The sequence below is a fragment of the Trichoderma breve genome, chromosome 6 (genome assembly GCF_028502605.1).
Source record: "Trichoderma breve strain T069 chromosome 6, whole genome shotgun sequence".
NCBI classification, from domain to species: domain Eukaryota; kingdom Fungi; phylum Ascomycota; class Sordariomycetes; order Hypocreales; family Hypocreaceae; genus Trichoderma; species Trichoderma breve.
Window position 1 is genome coordinate 101293 of NC_079237.1, and position 16802 is coordinate 118094.

Here is a 16802-nt window from a genome sequence, read left to right on the forward strand (position 1 = left end):
TTTTAGCTTCTTTAGCAATCAGTCAAGCGAACAGCATGCTCAAACCATGTAAAACATTTCGTATAATGTGTATCCTCGGTGGCATCCGAAACGTTTGGCCTATATTCTTCATTCTTGATACATATTGCATAACTGAACTCTTATTGCTGTTATTATTGCATTACACGTTGTGACTACCCTCTGTCTCCTCTTTACTCTCTTTTCTCTCCAGCGCTATACGTCACTTTATTTAGCAGCTGGACAATTAATCTCATCCCTTTTAACCCTCATTAAACCGTGATGTGCCTGCCCCACACCGCACCATCTTGGTTTCCATTCTCTCATGGTTTAGCAAAGTAGTTAATGTATAATAATTTCTGCAGATGCTGGCAATCTATCACGTAGTGTTATAACATCTAACTTATCTTTTAATAGTGTGTACTATGTAATAGTAGAAAATATCACATCAATCTACCATGATTGGATGTTTTTTTTTCCGCTGCATAAATGACCCAGCAAATTTTAATTATAGCCCGACTACGGCGGCCCCGTATCTTCCTTTTCCTGCGTCCAATAACGATGATGGGCCACTCTTATTTTTCAAGCCTGTTTCGGCTCTGTTATCTAGAGGCGGGAAATTGTGCAGTTTGTTATGAAATAATGTTTTAACATAGACTGAACTAGCAACGTGTTCTCGATAACACAAAGTCGAATATTGAGGTCACAGCTGTCAACGCTTAACAGCAAAGTTCACAACAGCGTGTACGTCGTCTCCAAAATGCAAAGAAAAAAAGCATACTATTATTAACCAGTGATTGGGAACTGAAGAATGACTAGTAATAAAGATGGCCAAGCGAAGAATGGCCAACCACCAAATAAGGAGAGAAGACACACAGAATATGGAAATACTATGATTGCTGTACAATTTTGGCAACACGCCAAATGTGATGGAAAGAAAGGAGGGGCTGTAACTACCATCAGAAGGTTGCTCAGGTGGTCTCAGGCTTTATATAGAACTGTTCTGGCATTGAGTGAGTAGTGTTCATACACTGCCAAGGATTACAAACACTGAATACACAAAGAAATATGTGGAATGATATATCAGCCAGTCTAAAAATAAGCTTCTATGAAAGTTTTTCCCGTGCTTCTTTAGCCGAAACGCGAAATGTTCAAGCGGCTCTGGCAGGAGAGGGTTGAACACGTCGGCACGGATATATCCCCCTGTCATACCCGGGAGCAGTACCCTCAACTACGACATCACGACATCAGCCTCCTTTACTCGCTTTTCCGTGTAGCTCCTATTAGTGAAGTTAATCCTGTGACTGACTCAAATCACGATTGTAGAATGATCAAATTTGGCAGTCGCCGGAAGCACTGGCGGTCTTTATTCATACTATCAAGCATTAAGAAGACGATGATGTTACAATAAGAACATAGATAGCAAATAACGAGCGATTGCAACATCTCCTGGAATGCGAGACAGAGACTACGTTGGTCCTTGATTATAGTGTATTACAGGGGTGTATCTGTCAAGGCGGTGACCCATGCTTAGGAGAGCACTTCTATATCATAAGCTTGTATGGATACAAAGCACCGTAAAACGACCAACGAGAAGCGACCAGACAAAGAGAGGCCACGTGGGAGCCATCCGGCTGCTGTACGCCAAGAGTAAATAAGGTGCAAATTTGGAGACCGGGAAACAAGACCCACAACGGGTTAGCCAACGGATTAGCTAGCCAGCGGCGTAGTGATTTTCGTATCGATGGAAAGCTGACACAGCAGAGATAGGCGGGTCTCTCGGTTACGGGAATTCTCGCTGTCCGGCCGGTGCCGAATTACGAAAGTAGAACTTATAGCTACTTCCAGAAAGGGGTTTTGGTGTAACAACCTCTCGTTGTTGACCCATCACTACATTGTGCAAAACTCCTACGTAGGTCGTATAACTGTCAGGTAAGCGTTTCTTGAAAGCAGAGTTGATGGCACTAGCTATAGCGACTCTACAAACAGGGTCCGACTAACATGTGATGCCACTTTATAGGTCTTTGATATGGCCAATGATATCTCCAGTTGATATCACTGCTACCCATTAGTCCTATTAACAGTGCTCGTATTACCGTTTACGACAAGGGACGATTCAAAAGATATAATAACGTGCTACTTACGAAATGCTGGTGGGTACGCCGTACTACCAATGGCTGTACGCGAGGATGGCACTAAGATTGATACGATAGACGGCAACGGGATGGCCGCATTAGGTGCTGCTGCTCACGAATATCTGGAATTGGTACATATTCTCTCACCCACCGTAAAGTTGGACTCAACCTAAAAGGTTGACCGGTTAATGCATTACTCTTTTATCACTACTTTGTCGGCTTCTTATTGATCTGATAATAGCTGTCGACTGTGGCAAAGTGCTCTAATGTAATTTGTCTACCAAGCTTTGTTAAGCATAACACCACCGCTTGTCACAATTCTAGCGCCTGCAGGGATCCCAGCCCTACTACAAAAGTCGTCACCCTCCACTCCATAACTGCATTGCATACCAGGTGAATACGAGAATTTTGATACTCCACTGCATATCCAAAAAGGTCCCAGCTCGCTTTTTGAGCGACATTTACAACTACGGCTTAGCAGTTACGAGTTTATCAGCCTACTACTATTTCACTCAACCAAGCGCTAACATCAATGTATCCCTAGTGGGAGAGAGCAAAGGCCACGGGCATTACGTTCTTAGTTACGTGTGCAAAAGAGGCGCAGACTTATTGGTGGATATTGTTGGTCCATATCTTTCATGTTGAAGTTATCACACCTTACTCGTATGTGTTGGTTGTGAAAGAGCAAGTTAGAAAAAAGGCTGTTGCAGGGTTGCAAGTAGCTGCTTCTTACCGACATTCCTCACTGCAGTTAATTGCTCCACCTACTCAAATGGTAAAATTGTATCTCGTATCTGCTTTGCAGCTGTTTCTAGAAAGGAAAGCCACTTTGGCTTATATATATAGTCTCTCGTAGAAATTGTCGAAAGATTATACTGTAAGAAATTTGCAAACCAGCAGCCAGTACGTCTCGAGAAGGAAAAAAAGAATTCAGGCAGCAAATTTTTCTTGACATGCGTGCCGGATGGACAGCAGCTGTAATAGAAGGACATGTCACTCGAGGGATCACCTTTTTCAAGTTTCCAGAGCGAGAACAGTGGCACCACAGATGGCGAAAGCTCAAAATACCGCTGGCGGTAGGAAGTTTCTTACTTGTGTACGGCATTATCGTTTATACAGCCACGCTCTACACAGCTGACGTGACTTTGCCATCACCGTGAGTCATCATTTTTTGGCTCTTAACGTCAGAGATGGGATGGTGATGCCAAATGAGCATGCAGCTGATTTACGATGCTAAATTAGATTGTGCTTCGGAGACGGAACGCCTGCAAATTGGACAGATATGTCGTACCTAGCGAAACACCTATGGAGACCATACTTGCACAACATTGCTTCCAAATCATTCATTGCCGACAATGGCGAGCATTACAAAATTCCGAGCGATTCATATCGATGGACAGAGACTTTTGGCAAGAAGCTCATTATCCTTGACGTCGATAGTCGGCCGAATACAAACACTGGCGAGATATTGAATGGGGAGAAGCCGGATCTGTCTAAGATTACAGGTCGGACTGCAGGATTTATGAGTCATTATCTCTATTGTATGGTATACCCAAGTTCCTTCTCTTTTATTCTCCAATCCATATTAACAAAGAGACTCCTCCGCAGCAATGATCCATGGATACGACTACCGACTCGTGCGAGCCCCTAATTACAACGATCGTCACGGCACCTGGGTGAAAGTCCCTATGATAAAAGAAGCTCTTAAATCCCATGATATTGTAGTTTTCCTCGACGCGGATGCTGAGTTCGTTCACCCTCATCTCCCACTTGAATGGTTGATGAGTTTTTGGAACATAACGCCACGGACGCTTGTCGCCATGGCTGAAGATCCTGACGAGAGCTACAACAAGGATGACAAGGGCCGACTGCTTTGGAATACCGGGTTCATTATTGCGCAACAGAGTAACCGTACACAAGAGATGTTCGATGCCTGGGAAAACTGTCCGACTGGCGATCGCTACCCCGGCTGTGATCGTTGGTTAAAAGAATGGGCGCATGAGCAAGCGGCATTCGGATATTACCTACGTTATAATTACAACGGACCAGAAGAATTACGCACCATACCCTGCGATCAAGGTAATGGAGCGCCATACATCGGTAACAACAAATGCCGCGGTGTGTTTGTCCGCCACCACTGGTGGGAGAAGGACCGTACGATTCGGAGTTTATATGACTCAATTCTCAATCTGTTTGTTCGGAGACTTTATGGACAATTTCATGGAGAAAAGAGCCGCTACTTTCTGGATGCCAGCAAATACCAGTATCCGATACATGATCTAGTTGTGTAGCATGTCTCTCGCGCTCTTTACACGTGGAGTAAACATGTGGATTCATTTGCATTTATATCCTATAGTTTATAGAGATCAGCTTGCAGTTTACTTTGTTTCATAATTATACTTGGCATGGTAATATTTGTTTTGTGGCAATAACATATTAGAAAAGCCTGTTTGTAATAGTAAAGTACATTCTAATTTCGCGTTTTGTTACAGCTCATCCTTTCCATTCCCTTCCTTTCCTTTAAACCCATTCTCCAACCCTTTCTTGACAATAGAGCTTAGAATCTCATAGACGACTTGTGCTGCTGCTAACGCAGTCTCCTCACCTCTTCCCTGGTACGCTGGACTGACTTCGACTATATCAGCACCAACAATATTCAAGCCCTCGATGCCTCTCAAAATCCTAATAAGCTCCCGGGTAGTCCAACCACCAGGCTCCGGAGTTCCAGTACCCGGTGCGAAAGCAACATCCAATACGTCGATGTCAACCGACAGATATACAGGGTCTTCAGTTCCTAACACCGACATAATACCATCAATGATACCTTTGGTGCCAATATCGTCAATCTCATCAGCCGCAAAGCGAACCCAATTCTGAGCGGTATCCGATTCATGATCTGCCCAATCCGTACCGCTGAGACGGGTTCGTAAACCAGCATGAACAGACTGGCCAGTTGATGAATTAGATAGCAGACCTTCTTGGTTAGCCATCCAGAACATTGAGCCATGGGTGAAGTGTGTTGAGCCCCAGGCGGATGGGTACGCAGCAGGATCCCAAGTGTCCAGATGAGCTGTCGTGATTTAGCCTTTTGCTCGTTTGTCTCAAAGTTTACGGGAGATACACATACCGTCAAAGTGAAGCACGCGAACAGGCCTACCATAAATCTCATTCAAGGACCTCAAAGCGGGAAGCGCCAAACTGTGATCACCACCAAGAGTAATGAGCTTCGGTTTACCTTGACTCAAGGAGCTTATAGGCCGAGCTCTGCCAAGATTCTTAAATGCCTGAGTCATTTGCTCTGTTGCAATATTGTTATCAAAGGGAGTTATAGGAATATCTCCGCAGTCAACAATCCTTGCCCAATTTTGGTACGGGTTGATGTTGGCGCGAGGGTTGAATGCGCGTAATGAAGTCTGGCGCGAAGACGCTTGTCTGATGGCTCTGGGGCCAAATCGGGCGCCTGAGAAAGAATGAGTAAGATTCATCGTCTGGACAATGCGAAAGCCCTTACCCGGTCTGAAAGAAACGGCGTTGTCAAACGGCGCTCCGATGATGGCAATGTCATATTTCTCTTGAGGATTGGTGAGACATTTGACATAATCTAGGTGAGCAAATGACCCGATGCCATTGAACGACCACTATATGTGTGAGTTATTAAAAGTTAATAACATCGATTTCAACTCAGTACATACCTCGTGCCCCCATTTCGCCTCCAACTCTGCTAATTCCTCACTACTCCATTCCTTTTCATCATGATGACCGCCACAGGCATACCCTGAGCCGATAAAAGACAGGAGGTGTAACAACGACACGAACTTCATTTCTAGATAAGACTTGCTCAAGAATGCTCGTAAAGAAAGGTATGATAGGAATGACCATATCCAGCACATTTGGCCTTTAACATCTCTATTATATAAGGCCGCTGTGTCTGAGTTTCCGGATTCGCCTCCCCCACAATCCCCACACCCGGCGTTAATGGCGGGGATGTTGTCTAAGTGAGATGCGTTTCAACAAAGCCCGAGATCGGCCAAGTAGAGCCGCCTAGTTCGACCCACCTCCAGGTTGTGCCGTTATCAGTACGTCGTATTCAGAGTATCAACTCTCACCGCGATGAGGGTTTCCCAGATATATAACACCTCCAAATACATGTCCGCCGCGCGATGTTATATAGGATGGCTCTCGCGGACTGTTTCTTGACATACCCAAGTCAGACCAGTTGTTGGTCATAACGCCCCCAACTTTTCGTCTTCTTTCTTCCCTTAACCCCAACTCTTTTCACCATTCTTCTTCTCAAATTTCTCGACGCCAAAGAGCGAAAGCCGTTTTTCGATATGGCTCCAGGCAAATCTGACATTCCGGACACCGCGTCCATTTCCCAGTCACATGTGGAAGACAAGTCACCATATATGCATCCCGACGAACACCTCAAGAAGCGCTTCACCCTCCTTTCGGTCATCGCATTCGGTTTCACCACCATGAATTCCTGGGTAGCATTCGCCTCTGGTGTCGCCGTCCCGCTTTCATGTGGTGGTGGCCCAGCCCTCATCTACGGCCTCATTGCCGCCGCAGTTGTTATGGTCATCATCAACATTGGCTTTGCAGAGCTTGCTTCTGCATTCCCATCTGCTGGTGGCCAATATCATATCGTCTACATGACTTTTCCGCCGTCTACACGTCGAGTCGCCGCGTTCTTTACAGGATGGATTTCTGTGATTTATATCATGGCAGCGACGGTGTCGTGCAATCTCTTTGTCGCCGGCTCTATCCTCGACGTCGTGAGTCTGTGGAACGAGGGATACGAAATACAGGCTTGGCATACATATCTATTGCATATTTTGCTCTGTATCATTGCCTTTGTTGTCACTTCTCGATTCCCAACCGCGATTGGCAAGCTGGGAGTGACCATTCTGGTACTTTCCCTTGTTGGATTCGTCGCCTCTCTTGTAACGTTGCTTGCTGTCAAAGACGTCAAACAAACCGCGGATTTTGTGTTCAGAGACTATCAGAATGTCAGCGGGTGGCCAGATGGATGGGCTATCTTCATTGGCATTACAGGCTGCTTATGGGCATATTCTGGAGTTGACGCCGCTACCCACGTCTCTGAAGAAGTACCTAACCCAAGCCGAAATGTCCCTATTGCCATCATTACCACCATGGTCTTGGGTGTCATCACGGTTCTTGCATGGAACATTGCGCTCATGTTTGTTATTACGGATCTTCAGGCCCTCATCGAGTCCGGGGTTCCGATTCTGGAGGTATACAACCAAGCGCTGAACTCAAAAGTGGCTACAACCATCTGGGCCGTGTATTATATGGTCATGTTCTACGATATCGTCCTCAATCTCTTCATTTTCGCAGGGCGAACAATTTGGTCTCTTTCTCGTGACGGCGGGGTGCCTTTCTCCAGCTTCATCTCTCGCCTCAACTGGGCAAGTCCTGTTCGCGCCACCGCGGTTATGCTCGTCCTGCAGATCATTATTGGAGTCCTCTATGTTGCGTCATCTACGGCCTACAGCAGTTTCATCAACCTCACTCTATTTGCGCTCAACATCACGGTCGCATTACCTCAGGCTGCTCTCTTGTTCCGAGGCCGCGGCATTCTCCCCGAGCGAGCCTTTTCTCTGGGCAAGTTTGGCTACATAACCAACGCAGTTGCCACCTTGTTTGTCATTTTCTTCTCAGTCTGTTTCTGCTTTCCCGTGGGTTATCCTGTCACAGCTAGCTCCATGAACTATCTGATTGTAGTTATGGCTGTCGGGCTAGCCGTTACAACGGTTGCATGGGTTGCCAAACTGCGGAAAACCTTTACTGGGCCTAGGTTGGACAACTATGAAGGCGAGTCCGTCCATTAACGTTTCGACTAGACGAACATTTCCTTCTATACGTTTTGGGCTAGATAATGCACTATTAATTCCCCTTATGGTTATTCATCTCTTCTCCGCGAGTGCTAGTTTGCCTCTCACAAACTATTTCCTACAACTTCCAAATCGCCCCCCCACGTTTGTGATTCCCCGCGCTCTTGGCCCACCCACATTTGCTCATGACTCGCTCCGCCTCTTTCCAGCCAATGGACGCTCAATTGCTATCTTCAATCATCCACTAGTAAGATAGCAATCTCGTGCCGCCATTGACGCCGTGCATGAACTCTTTCCGAGACTCTGGATCTCCGCTCTCTTACTACTTCACTTCCTTTTGAGCATCTCATCCCATCTATTCGCAGTGTATATTGTATTGCACAACGTCCCACATTGGAATCTCTTGCCGCCTGTAACGCCCATCACGCCGACATATGAGTTGTCACCATGTCAACTTTGGCCGTTCCGCTAGAGTCTTCTCCACAACCGCAGGTCACACAACGCAAATCGACGAAGAAGGGCGGCTACACGCGACAGCGTCGCGGTTGTTTGACCTGTCGCCAGCGCAAGAAGAAATGCGACCAGGGTTTGCCCATATGCGGGCACTGCTCACGACTTAACCTTGTTTGCAAGCATGAGAAGCCCCGGCAGCTGTCAAGTGCCTGGAGCGAGGATGCTGTGGAGGAGGATTCCGGGATGTCCCAGGCACAGCCATACTGGGCTTCTCAACGCTCTATTCTTTCGCAGAGCGATCATATCTCCGAAGTGTTGAGGCTGACTAAGATCCATGAGCCTCTGGATCTTGTGCGTCTTGACAGCCCCGCTGGTTATGATTGGAGCTCCAGTCGAAGGTCCATGATGCGGTATTACACTTCCACTCTCGCTATTATGCTATCCGCAACCGCGGAAAACAATTGTTTCTTATCCGGTTAGTTCACTTCAGTCATTCTTTTCATTTTCTAGAATTCCTTTTTAATAGTGGACCTAGTCTTATTGCCAATGGCATTCGATTGCCCTGCCCTCCTTGATGCAATGGCTGCATGGTCTTCGGCCCACCTTGCCCTTCGGGACCCCAATTTTCACGATGCGTCTCTGCAGTATCGTGGGCGGGTGCTTGCCAATCTTAGCGCTGCCCTTCAAGAAGGTAGTCTTAATGGGGAAATGTGTCTAGCTGTAGCTATGGCCATGTGCTCCATGGAGACCATATCCGATGCAACCAGCAGTAGTTGGGCACACCATCTCGCAGGTGCTGCGGCGGCCTTGCAGTCCAAGGGTTCCGATATGCAAGTAGGCCCGCTACAAACGTCGCGGTCTGTTTTGAGCGACTACTGGCTAAAATCGGTTGAAAGAAGGTGGCTCGTGAGGAACTTTGCCTATCATGACATCCTGATGAGTGTTTCCCTAGACAGGAGGCCACTGATCACGGGCGACTATTGGATGTCTGCAGACGATGCCATGGCAGATCCCTACTTTGCCTTTGCGTCTAGGATTATGATATTGATATCTGAAATCAGTGTTTTGAACGCAGACTGCGCAGAATACAAGGCGTCCATTGGCGGTGACTTGACTTTAGAAGAAGCCGAGTTTGCCCTCATCTTCGAAAAACTACCCTTGGATTGCAACTACCAAACACCACTTCAACGGGCTCACAATATCGCGTTTAGTCTTCGAGAATGGAAATGTCCAGCGTCTTCCGCCAACACGCCGCTTGCCTTCCTTAGCGAAACATATCGAAGTGCAGGCCTCATATACCTCGATCGTGTCGTACGCCAATACTTCCCACAGCGTGCGGTTGAGATATTGCCAGAAGGCATCTCGGTATATGTTGAGTCGGTATGCGACGTTGCACAAAAAGTACCAGAGGGATCTCTGGCTGAGTGCTCGTTGCTTTTCCCTCTTTTTATTGCTGGTGGGGAGGCAAAGGATGTAACGCATATCGAGTGTCTTAGGAACAGACTTTGCACCATGAACAAATGGAGGCAATTTAGAAATGTTAATGCTTGTAGGGAGGTCTTGGAAGATGTTTGGAAGAAGAGGGATGAATCCAGCGAGACAGAGAGGGTCGATTGGAGGGATATCGTTCGACAACGAGGCTGGCAGCTCGCACTGTCGTAAGGGGTGATGACTTGATGTGCTCTTATGAGGATCTACGAGCGTAATGGTATTTAACGAATCACGAATGAAGGCATAATTTCTCATGTTCCGGCCCTGGTGGTTGAGTTCAAGCCAGATGCTGAGGAAACAAAATATGAGAGACAAAGCTACGAGGTCTTGACCTTCATTTGTGGAAGAGAGTGATCAGTGTTTGACTTTTGGATTTGTGGTTCGCGCTTTGGAACGTCTAGAAAGTAGGGAATGCATCCCAAAGACACTTCAAAAGTTCGTATAGCGTGAACAGAGGCGAATGCCCCATGGGAGCCGAGAAATTGGAAGCAAAGCAATATAATAATATGTCATCTCGAAGGTACAAGTGTAGACCTATAGCTCATGTATATTTCTAAGCATTTACAATTGAACTGGTATTCCGCATCTGAGGTAATCCTTTTTATATTTCGAGCTTCTGAGGCACGCTTTTCCCTTCACCATATGCAGGGAGTTTATTGTAAAATGCTTACAATACTGTTGTACGCTGCTTTGGGATTGAAGTTGCTGTCGAATAGAAGGGGACTGGAGCCTGAACGCCACGAGTCCTATGGATACGTCAATGAGGTTCTCTGCTTAGAATGGTAAAAGCGCGATGTACTCACTTTGTCGCTAATACCCCACACGGTGATTCCCAAGCACTTAGGGACGTTCAAACATCCTCGAACAACTGCGCTGTAATCGTTCGACGGTGCGCCCACGATGTCAAGTTCAGTAATGGCCAATTCAGTGACTGGTGCTGTAGCTAGCTGCTGAAGTGCACTTTGTACAGAGGCACCTCCTCCAGCACCGATGTGGGTTTGAGTTCCTGTACAGAGCGTCTTATGTTAGTTCTAAATATTCTAAGCTATTAACCGCGGAAATGAGGTCAAAGGGGGTTAAGCATTGCTGGCTGACCGATGCCGTCAATGGGGACTCCTTGAGAGATCCATTTATCCACATAATATCTCATTAAGTTGACTTTACTAGACCCGGCAACATCGAGATTGTAATCGTTGATGTAGAGACGAGCAGACGGATCAGCTTCTCGAGCAGCACGGAAAGCAATCGAGACAAACTCTTCGCCTAGCAGTCTAGAAAACACAGAAGAGCGTAGTGTTCCATCCTCGTTGAAGATCTCGTTTACTACATCCTATTGGCATCAAAAAAATACATACATTTAGCAGCCCCCACCAAAAGGAACGAATTGAGATTTTCACAACTTACCCAAGCGCGAATCTTTCCTTTATATCTTCCGACAACAGTGAGAACATGAGTACGGATAACCTGGCGCAAAGTATCTGCATTATTGATGTTATTGACCCAATTAGGTAGCTGTGAGTGCCAAATCAGAGTATGTCCACGTATCGTCTTGCCGTTTTGTTGAGCGAAGTTGACGAGGTAATCTGCATCTCCCCAATTATACTGGTTTTGATTAGGCTCAAGGGACTGCCATTTCATGCTATTCTCTGGCGTCACTTGGCCAAGATTAGCCTGGATAATGGCCGCATTTCGTTCTCGTTGGAGTAAGCCACGGTCAGTCGCAGTTCCAAAATAAACTTTGCCTTTCCTTTTGAAGAGCTGATCAATGCTCACAGAGGCTTGTCGATCCTCCAAATCAGCCATTCTCTCAGTAATATTAACGCGGCGGGCGGCAAGTTCAGGCTCCAATTGAATGAATCCGGCCGGGAGAGCGGCTACCAGAGGCGCCAGAAGGCAAAACATTATATTTGCTTTCATATTTGCTGATGTTTACTGGTTCTATTTCAGAGAGTCAGCAACATCATGGAGAGCTTCAACACTGTAATTACCACAAAATATACCTGTTTTCTGTTCAAATCTTCGTACAACAATGGCACTCCACAAGCCGTCTTGGACTTTGATGTTCTCTTTACTTTTTCGAATAGAATCCAATAGTATAGCTTATCTCAACAGCGGGTATCGCAAGAATTTATAGTTGTAGGGCATTGGTAATCTTGATACAAAGCCTTATAATGAAATGTTATATGAATAACTCGCGGATACTTCATCATATTCGGATATGTGAGACTCTTCTATAGCCACCCCGGATAAAGATAAAATGTTACTGTAACTCTCCTATTGAAGAATGGAGCAAAGACTGAAGTATGTGCTCTGTAATAGCAGCAGTTTAACCCTGCCTTGGCAGAAGTAAAGGAATGCAAGTCTGGCCCCAGCAAAGATTGGCCGCAGTAAAGATTCTAAATGCTTATTCAAGCTTTCTGCCTATGAGCGCCCAGGGAAATATTTTGCCGTAATCAACCGCATAAAGAAAGCAATAGAGGAGAACTGAATTAACCGTTCTGCCAAGAGTATCTTTTGAAGATGCCATTCGCTAGGTATTACACTGTCGTGCTTTTTGCTTTTATTACCTTTGCGGGGTCACATAGCTTGGCATATCAATAAACAGCAGAGTATAAGTAGCTCGGAGATTTATTAACCATAAATACTAAGTGTTTTAAATACCCGGATTGAAATGGCAAAATTGCTCTCATTTTATAATAGCCTTATTGTAGCTTCAGTAAATTAATTGGCCTTGGACACCATATGTACGTAAAGCCTGAAGATGTGCAGGTCCCTACCAGCAGCTGCATAGACACCATCGTGAGATTATTGAATCCTTTTGTAAGCTGAGGGTTATGGACCAGATGGGCAGGATACTTAGGGATAGCAGAACAATAGGAATACCTTAAACGGGTGATAAAAAAATGTCAGCACACCGAGCGAAGTTATATGACATAAAAGCATTCGGATCCAAACTTGCGAGTGTTATGTATTGAATACTGACTACTTATGGGTAGTTTCATACCTTCTTCTACACTCTATTTCCTCCGATTTTCTTATTTCTTGATGTATAAACAGCGCACTAAGTAATAACTCCTTGATGTAGCGGCCTGTTCCATTCTACTCGCCACGAGGTCACATATGACCACTTAGGTATTATGCTAATGCTAAATGGAACACTACCTGTATAACCGGCTGGGCACGATTATTGAACACTTATGAATTTAATCAATAAACCCCTTTTTTAAGCACGTGAAATATTTACATATGGACTGTTACATCACGCCGTTATGTATTACAACAGCATATTACGGAGTAATACTGTCTTCATGTAATTGGTGTGCGCAGACACAAGCCACCCTACACTGCGAAGAGTGCAGCTTGCAAGTGACACATAAAGCGAGCGACAATAACATACATGGTGTATTGCCGCAATCTCTCGCACAAGGTCAGGCAGGGGATATCAGTCGAGCCAATAGGTAGCATTAAGCAAACAATTAGAGATTAAACTGGACCGACCTTAGGGGACAAAAGTAAGAGTACATACCTTATTCAATCTCCTAGATGCTCACAGAAGCAGAATGCGCTGGCCTCTCTCGCTAAACGTCTAGCCTGGACTGATAAGTCACGGGAACCAAAGATCGGCTACACATGCACCGTTTGTTCACACCGTCTCTTCGCTCAATTGCGCGCAAGTGACCAGGCTGCTCGAGGGATTTTGGACAAGACTGATACTGGTTAATGCCGAAGCGCCACGCTAACTGCGTCGCTCATGAGATACATTGCATCAGCGCTTCCTTTTGTGGATATTCTCGTCCCGTCTACGGTGAAGTAGGCCATGGCATACACTGTCGGATAGATCACATCTTAAGAATGTGTATTTGAAAGAGATTCCTCAAAAAACCGGACTGGATGCTGGAAGATCTGATTGGATCGGGATCAGCTGGTGATGCAAATTCCCTTCAGCAAGATTTCTTGGCACAAAGCAGTCGCATCATGAAATGAGAAAAAGTGATTAGTGGCTGGGCTTGCTGGTGTTGGCAAAGCTCATAGAAACTGCTACGGTAAAGATTACTAGCTCAAATCATCGTTCTATTGCCACCTAATAAGATACACAAAGGATTTCCCGTGTTTCACATGAAACAAGCTTGAATCCTCCTGAGGCATACTTCCACAGGGGCAAACGCCCACTCCATGATTGGTCCCCGCTTCTTGTAGCAGGTGCTGAAAGCGCTTCAAGGTTAAAGGCTACTTTAATTGTGCTACGGAGATGAACAGCTTTCCATTACATAGACGATCATGCAATTATTTTCATAGAACATCCTTCGATAAATCTGCACCGCCTCAGCAGGCTGATACTGCACTGTGCCTCTTCTCTATGCGATTTAGATGAATTGTCTGGACGAATTCGCCGCACGCTCCTCCGAAGATGGCGCTATTTAAGGCACACTGGGCCGTACCGAGCTCAATGATCGGTTGTCTTTTGTGCGGTATAGCTTTTGCGCTCGGCCACCATTTCTTCTACGCATCTCTGAATGCCAAAATTGTACGAAGCAACATCGAACAAGAATGGAACATTCGCATCGGAACTGGCATGGCTTTTCTAGTCAAAACTTGTCTGACAGCAGCTGCTGGATTTGCCTATACACAACTACTGTGGACAACCTTACGATCCCGTCATGCAACCTTGAAAGGAGTAGACGCCATGTTCAGCGTCACTACTAATGCGTGGGAATTTTTAACTCTAGAGCTCTGGCGAAAGGGGTTTGGGTTGGTGCTGATTGCTGGCATTTTATGGTGAGTTATTTGCCTTCTATGATCAATATCCCGATATCCTCAATGGCTTTATATTGGCTAATATGTCTGTATCTTCGTACCGAGTAGGGCGCTACCCATTGTTGCCGTTTTCACCCCCGCGGCGCTGACAGTTCAACCATCTAAGCAACTGAATGAGACAAAACACATTAAGCCCTTGCCCACAATAAACTCAACTAGCCCGTATGCGTTTGCGCAATGGGGCAACGAAGGTGGCGGCGGATATGTTGCCCCTTCCGTTGCGGTCGCCCGACTGGTCTCGTCTGTGGCATCTCAAGGAACTATTCTTCCCATACAGGCACCGTATGCGAATAGTTCATACTCTCTAGACTTTTACGGTCCTTCTCTATCATGCGGACCATTGGGGGGCAATTCTGCATTCCATGCCGCTTATGATGAAACTTTCCAAGAAGCATATGGATCAATCTGGGGAATGTCTAATCAAGTAGTTACATACTTCAGTTTTGTTCCCCAGACGGCACGAGATAACAAAACAGGAGATACCATCATCAACTGGGAGAATAGAACATTGAGTGGTTTGCGGGCAATTTTCGACCCCCAAACCATTCTTGACTTAAGTGGGAATTTGGCCACTATTGACGACACGGCGAGTTCCGCAGACCACCAAGCTCGCTGCCGATTTTTCGTTGGATTTCCAACATACGGCTCATTCGCAAATAGGACTATAGAATGCGGGCTCTATAATTCGTCTTACAGCGTCGATTTAGGATTCGAGAACGGCAAACAGACCATCAACATCCGCAACCTGACAAGGCTCAACCCTGTTAGTGTTGCCACCGTAGCGGGCCAAGGCGACCATACACTCCCTGAGGTCGCCTATGTATCTATTATGGACTCATTGGGCGGCATCCTAATGGGTAAAATTATCGCAACGCGTTATGGCTCCCTTCAACCAGTACGAACTCAAGTTCTGTCTACCGTACTCACCCAGGCTCACGATATGCAATATTTGCAAAATGGTTTCGGCCAGACAGGCATCCTGGGTGAGAAATCTGGGAACGGCACCAATCTCACCATGGCAGAGACGTTGGAACAACTTGTATCCAACATCACCTTGAGTCTCTTCAGCAACCCAGATCTACTGTAAATCTCATTTCCAACCATACAAGAGACGAACGACCCCCTACAAACAGTCACTGACAATAAACAGGCGTAGTCTTGATAACAGTACAACCGGAAATGTCACGGAGTGGACTTCTCTAAATGAATATTCCTATAACCCACGCAATCTTTACGCCGCATACGGGACTGGTATATTCGCTACTTTCGCAGTTGTGCTGGTTGGACTGGCATGCATAGGGGCATCATCCACTTCGTATAGGTCATCATTTTCCACCATACTACGAACAACCCGAAATGAAGAGCTGGACATGTTGGTGCCCCGTGGAGAGACAAGTGGCGCGGAGCCATTATCAAACCATTTAGCCAAGTCCAATCTCAGCTTTCAGTACCATGCCGCTGTTCAGGGTGCCAACTCATCTTTTGACGAAAAACCATCGGCAGCATTTATGGTTGTGAAGGGAGAACGTCCCAATTATGAGCAGTTAGACCAGATACAGAATCATTCTAGTTTACGAGTTGCCAGCTGAGTTTCAGGCAGACATACAAGAGATCTTAAAGACCTACCTATAATTGACATTGATGAAATATATATAAGAAGCAAATATTTTTTAAGAGGAATGATCAATTCTTTATCGATGCGCCCGACAGCTTTGTCAGCATTTTAAAGCCGCGATAGAGAGAGAGCTGATTTATCGCTGGCATCTCCAAAGATGGACCAGCAGAAATAACAAGGATCCATCTCTTACCTGGCTATCAAATGCTAAAAAGGATGATAATGACTGCATCATCATAATAAAGAGAAGGTGGGTATCAATCTTGGCTTGAGGTGCAGTTATCGTCAAGGCAACATTGAGATAATTACAGAATAGAACTAACTGAGCACAGGCCTATCATGAGTTATTTTGGATGGTCTTGGTTTCACATACAAAGTCTATGGCAAGACCTATACTATTTACACAGTCTACGAAGCGCGTATAGATAGATTGGCCCGGTG

General features: G+C 45.8%; 6 protein-coding genes across 6 annotated transcripts; 4 read left to right on the forward strand and 2 right to left on the reverse strand.

Moving 5' to 3' along the window:
• Positions 1-3414: 3414 nt before the first annotated feature.
• Positions 3415-4423, forward strand: T069G_08951 (galactosyl transferase GMA12/MNN10 family domain-containing protein; the record flags this gene model as incomplete). Its single annotated transcript, XM_056176161.1, has 2 exons — positions 3415-3673; positions 3741-4423. The coding sequence occupies 2 exons, from the start codon at positions 3415-3417 to the stop codon at positions 4421-4423; spliced, it is 942 nt and encodes a 313-aa protein (XP_056024639.1).
• A 195-nt stretch (positions 4424-4618) lies between these two features.
• Positions 4619-5953, reverse strand: T069G_08952 (arginase family domain-containing protein; the record flags this gene model as incomplete). Its single annotated transcript, XM_056176162.1, has 4 exons — positions 4619-5202; positions 5260-5592; positions 5644-5770; positions 5825-5953. The coding sequence occupies 4 exons, from the start codon at positions 5951-5953 to the stop codon at positions 4619-4621; spliced, it is 1173 nt and encodes a 390-aa protein (XP_056024640.1).
• Positions 5954-6463: 510 nt separating this feature from the next.
• Positions 6464-7984, forward strand: T069G_08953 (amino acid permease domain-containing protein; the record flags this gene model as incomplete). The annotated part of the gene is made up of 1 exon (XM_056176163.1): positions 6464-7984. The coding sequence occupies one exon, from the start codon at positions 6464-6466 to the stop codon at positions 7982-7984; it is 1521 nt and encodes a 506-aa protein (XP_056024641.1).
• A 450-nt stretch (positions 7985-8434) lies between these two features.
• T069G_08954 (fungal specific transcription factor domain-containing protein) lies at positions 8435-10102 on the forward strand (the record flags this gene model as incomplete). The annotated part of the gene is made up of 3 exons (XM_056176164.1): positions 8435-8915; positions 8976-9570; positions 9652-10102. The coding sequence occupies 3 exons, from the start codon at positions 8435-8437 to the stop codon at positions 10100-10102; spliced, it is 1527 nt and encodes a 508-aa protein (XP_056024642.1).
• A 482-nt stretch (positions 10103-10584) lies between these two features.
• On the reverse strand, positions 10585-11848 carry T069G_08955 (glycosyl hydrolase family 10 domain-containing protein; the record flags this gene model as incomplete). The annotated part of the gene is made up of 4 exons (XM_056176165.1): positions 10585-10677; positions 10735-10937; positions 11027-11261; positions 11336-11848. The coding sequence occupies 4 exons, from the start codon at positions 11846-11848 to the stop codon at positions 10585-10587; spliced, it is 1044 nt and encodes a 347-aa protein (XP_056024643.1).
• Positions 11849-14615: 2767 nt separating this feature from the next.
• T069G_08956 (uncharacterized protein) lies at positions 14616-16335 on the forward strand (the record flags this gene model as incomplete). Its single annotated transcript, XM_056176166.1, has 3 exons — positions 14616-14707; positions 14795-15829; positions 15897-16335. 3 exons carry the CDS (start codon positions 14616-14618, stop codon positions 16333-16335), a joined length of 1566 nt encoding a protein of 521 aa, XP_056024644.1.
• Between the last annotated feature and the right edge of the window lie 467 nt (positions 16336-16802).